The 3,897-nt window shown below is 36.5% G+C and overlaps 1 protein-coding gene across 1 annotated transcript; it reads right to left on the bottom strand.

Moving 5' to 3' along the window:
• Window positions 1-305: 305 nt before the first annotated feature.
• LOC140322193 (cocaine- and amphetamine-regulated transcript protein-like) lies at window positions 306-2,559 on the bottom strand. The gene is made up of 3 exons (XM_072398799.1): window positions 2,296-2,559; window positions 2,036-2,113; window positions 306-776 (listed from the first exon to the last, which is right to left on the bottom strand). Exons 1-3 carry the CDS (start codon window positions 2,542-2,544, stop codon window positions 669-671), a joined length of 435 nt encoding a protein of 144 aa, XP_072254900.1. The 5' UTR covers window positions 2,545-2,559; the 3' UTR covers window positions 306-668.
• Between the last annotated feature and the right edge of the window lie 1,338 nt (window positions 2,560-3,897).

The raw sequence follows: 3,897 nt of genomic DNA, 5'->3' as shown, positions 1-3,897 counted from the left end.
TAGTTTAAAATCCTAAAAGGAAAGTATTAAACATGTTGATAACAACCCCAGCAGGTGGTCAGAGCTGGAAACATATGCACAGATATTTCGGCTGAGGTTCCTTATTTATGATTCCAGTTGAGAATTCAGCCACATATCAGTTTTAGGTAGACTCACATACACTTAGTCCTGCATGGTTCAGATTAGATGTAACATTGCACAGACAAGCCTGAAAAAATGACATTTATACAAGAGCAATGTTATCTTCATTTGCAACTATTATCATTAATAAAATATTAAATTGTATGACCAATAAACAAAACCAGTTAAAGTTTTCCTTGTACGTTTTATTCTATATGTTTATGAAAGTGCATATAGTAGTCAAAAAAACAAGGTAAGTGTAATAAATAACTTAATAAATACAACAGGAAATAATCTACAATCGCAGACAATAAAGATGAGACAAAAGACAAACTAAGCTGGTCTTAAAATTAGTTAAATGTCAGTGCCCAGCATCTGGCCTCCAGTGTGTTGTGGAAAAGGAGACCACTTTTTAATACTGACATGAACTTGCTTTAAAATAAATAGAAGCGGTGTAAACAGGCAAGAAATGGAAATGTTGGTGTCTTTACAAAGGTTGGTACTATATGGTCTGTAAACACAAGGGCTGCAAATGGTGCGTATTGTCTTCATATGCACTTCAACAGGAATGAGTTGCAGGATGATCCACGAGAACAGTCGCACAGCTTGCCAATTCTGGGACCTTGCTTCACTGCACATCTCTCTCCAATGTCACACTGTGTATGGGGACAAACAACACAATTTAATTTACAAGGTCCAACAGCAAAGTAATCCTAAGTGTGGAAAAATGAAGCAATGTGTAAATTGTAGGTGTCTCTGAATATTAAGATATACTATATATATATAGTTATATATATATATATAAGTTATATTAAATATATAAGTTCTATTTATTCTAAACCTATTGTTGACAATCAGGTTTACAGGCTAAATTATTTAAAAAAATCAAGGGGCGAAGCAGTACCCCTGGAATTCAATGAAAGTCCACCTCACAATGATCTGCCATGATGTTTTTTTGAACTTAGCATGTTTCTTTTTGTACTTTTAGTTAATCTCTTTTTAGTATAGAAGAAACAGAACAAAATAATGAAAATGTTAATTGGCTGCTATAGGTTAAAACACCAATATAATCAGATAATGTGACACCTATCGATCTAGCTCCATAAAATCAGTCACAAAAATCACAGCCATTCTGGATAGCTAGTATTCTATCAGCGCAGACCCAAAAATATATAACATTTTGGAAAAGTTTACCCTTTTATCTGTTTCATAATACAAAGAGGGGTTAATCTTGCAGAAACTTTACACATTGTTGTATTTGTAAAGATATAATAATATATAAATATAAGATATATAATAAACTGGATAATTCCAGAACTGCTAAAACATTTCCAATTTCCTTGGACTGTTATTAATATGGGTTCCTGCACTTTGCTTTACTTATTAAGCCTGTATAGTTAAAAAGAAGAAAAATAGAAAAAAAAAGAAGAAAACTGCTCTAGTGACAAATATTAATACTGCATCTGTACCAGATGTAGGTATAGAACAACAAGTATAATTAGAAGCTAGCAACATATGTTTTCTCTTACAGGATCCCAATATTATCACATGTTGTTTTAGTCCATACATACACACTGTTTGTATATATATGAATTGACTGATAACTCTGATAATACACATTTGTTTTATACAGCAATATAAATGACAATTTATGTCTGTTAAGTACTTCATCAAAAGCAAATCTAGATAACGAAAAACTAACTCCTATTTTTTACTACTTCACCTGTCTTTTAGATTGTGAGCTCCTTTTGAGTGTCACAATTTGTATCTGTCATTGGCAACCCATATTTATTGTAGAGTGCTGTGTAATATATCTGTATACCGGTATATATATATATATATATATAGCACTATATAAATACAGTATAATAAAAATAATAACACAAACTAATAAATGACATAAAACAAAGCTCACCATTGGGATCTGGGCTCTCTTCTGATACACAGGGTACCTGTCCTGAAATTTTCCCAACAGCTCTTCCATTGCCTCCACCTATAGAAACACAAAGTTCACACAGCAGATATAACAGCAGCAATGTGAATTCTCAGTCTAATGAACAATCTCTGTTACAGTACAGATAAATCTTTCCTATCCTATGCAGCAAGAATTGCTTATTAAGCCATGTCAGGGCTACATTCAGCAGCAGATCACTGCTAGAGTATAAAAAGACGAACCAGCTCTTTCTCAGACGATGTGGGGATTTTCTTGGCATCAAAGTCTTCGGAGGAGATTTCCCTGGAGGATTGCCCCTGGCAGAGGCAGAAGAGGAGGACACTTGCGCACAGTAGTTGGAGAAGGAGCGCGGAGCTGTTCATGGTACTGGAAGGGTAACGCCGGGGCAGGGTGAGCTCCTCTGTGCTGGCTCTTCTCGCAGCTCTCTGATGGCTCTGTTGGGGCCCCGGACAAGTTGCTTTTAAACTCATCCTCCCCCTCCCTCTCAGTGAGCTCAAAGAGCCTCTGAAGTCAAAGCAAAAGTGCGATTCGTTGCTGAGGCATTGATACATCAGAGCCCTCCAATGGGGGATATAGAGCTATTCAATACTTTGCATGCCTTCTGCTGCAAGACATGGTGCTATCAATGGACTGATTCTTCAGTGACATATTATAGTGCTAATAGGAGCTCTGGTAATATAAGATCCTTCAATATTCTATACAGATGTCTAGGGAGAGCTATTAGAAATAGCTGCAAAGATTTACTCTGTATTGACGCATAATATTATATAACAAGCTTATGGTTAGAATGTAGCCATTGAATCCTGGATGCACCAACCTTTGCATCAGAAGGAGCTCATATGGTCAGATAAACCAATATAGGTAATACAGCTCCTGGCATTATGATTGATACCTAGAATGTGCAGATTATGGGCTTGGAACGTGACACAAAACTATCCAAGGTTGTAAATTTGTGCTGTTTTTATTTGTACATATGAGTCAGTAGTGGGTAGTTTATTCTTGCCAAAGAAGAGAAATGCATGAAAAGTTAATTTGATCCGAGCCATAAATCAGAGCATAGATCTTGGATAAGCAATTCGTATTTATTTTTGGGTTCAGTATTATATTATTTAGTGCTAACTTGTTACATACCACTTTACAAGTCAGTAGTTATGATATTAGCTGTCCCTCATAGGGGCTCACAATACAAAGTCTCTGCCATAGTCATTAACACAATCTGGGGCAATAAGGGGAACCTTATTACTTAACTACCATAACCATTATTATTATTGAACAGTATTTATATAGCGCCAACATATTATGGAGTGCTGTATAATAAACAGGGGTCGCAGATGACAGACAGATACATAATGACACAGGAAAGAAGAGGACCCTGCCCAGAAGAGCTTACAATCTAAGAGGTGGGGGAAGCAGCACACAGTAATAGGAGGGATATGGAATGGTGGGAAATAGTAAGGGTGTTAGGAGACAGGAGAAGACGAGTAGGCAAGCTTGAAAAGTTTGGATTTAAGGGCTTTTTTAAATGAGCAGAAAGTAGGAGCAAGCCAAATAGAACGTGGAAGACCATTCCAGAGAGTCTAAACTAGGGATGAGCGAGCAAATTTTTAAAATTCAATCTCGCAGTGAATTGGGCTGTTTTCACTTACCGAACATATAAGCAAGAACGGTCTTTATAAATTCATCTGTCGAAAACTAAAATTTTTGGTAGCTGACGGCTCCATGTCCCTGATGGCTCTTGCAGCCCTGTAGTATGTGTTCTTGGATAGAGATTCTCTATCCAAAAATACAGAAGTCCTGCAGCTGTACTCATCATGAATAAATGC

Source organism: Pyxicephalus adspersus, chromosome 2 (genome assembly GCF_032062135.1).
Source record: "Pyxicephalus adspersus chromosome 2, UCB_Pads_2.0, whole genome shotgun sequence".
Taxonomy (NCBI): Eukaryota; Metazoa; Chordata; class Amphibia; order Anura; family Pyxicephalidae; genus Pyxicephalus; species Pyxicephalus adspersus.
Note: the sequence above shows the minus strand (reverse complement) of the source record. Positions and strands in the feature narration are given on the sequence as shown.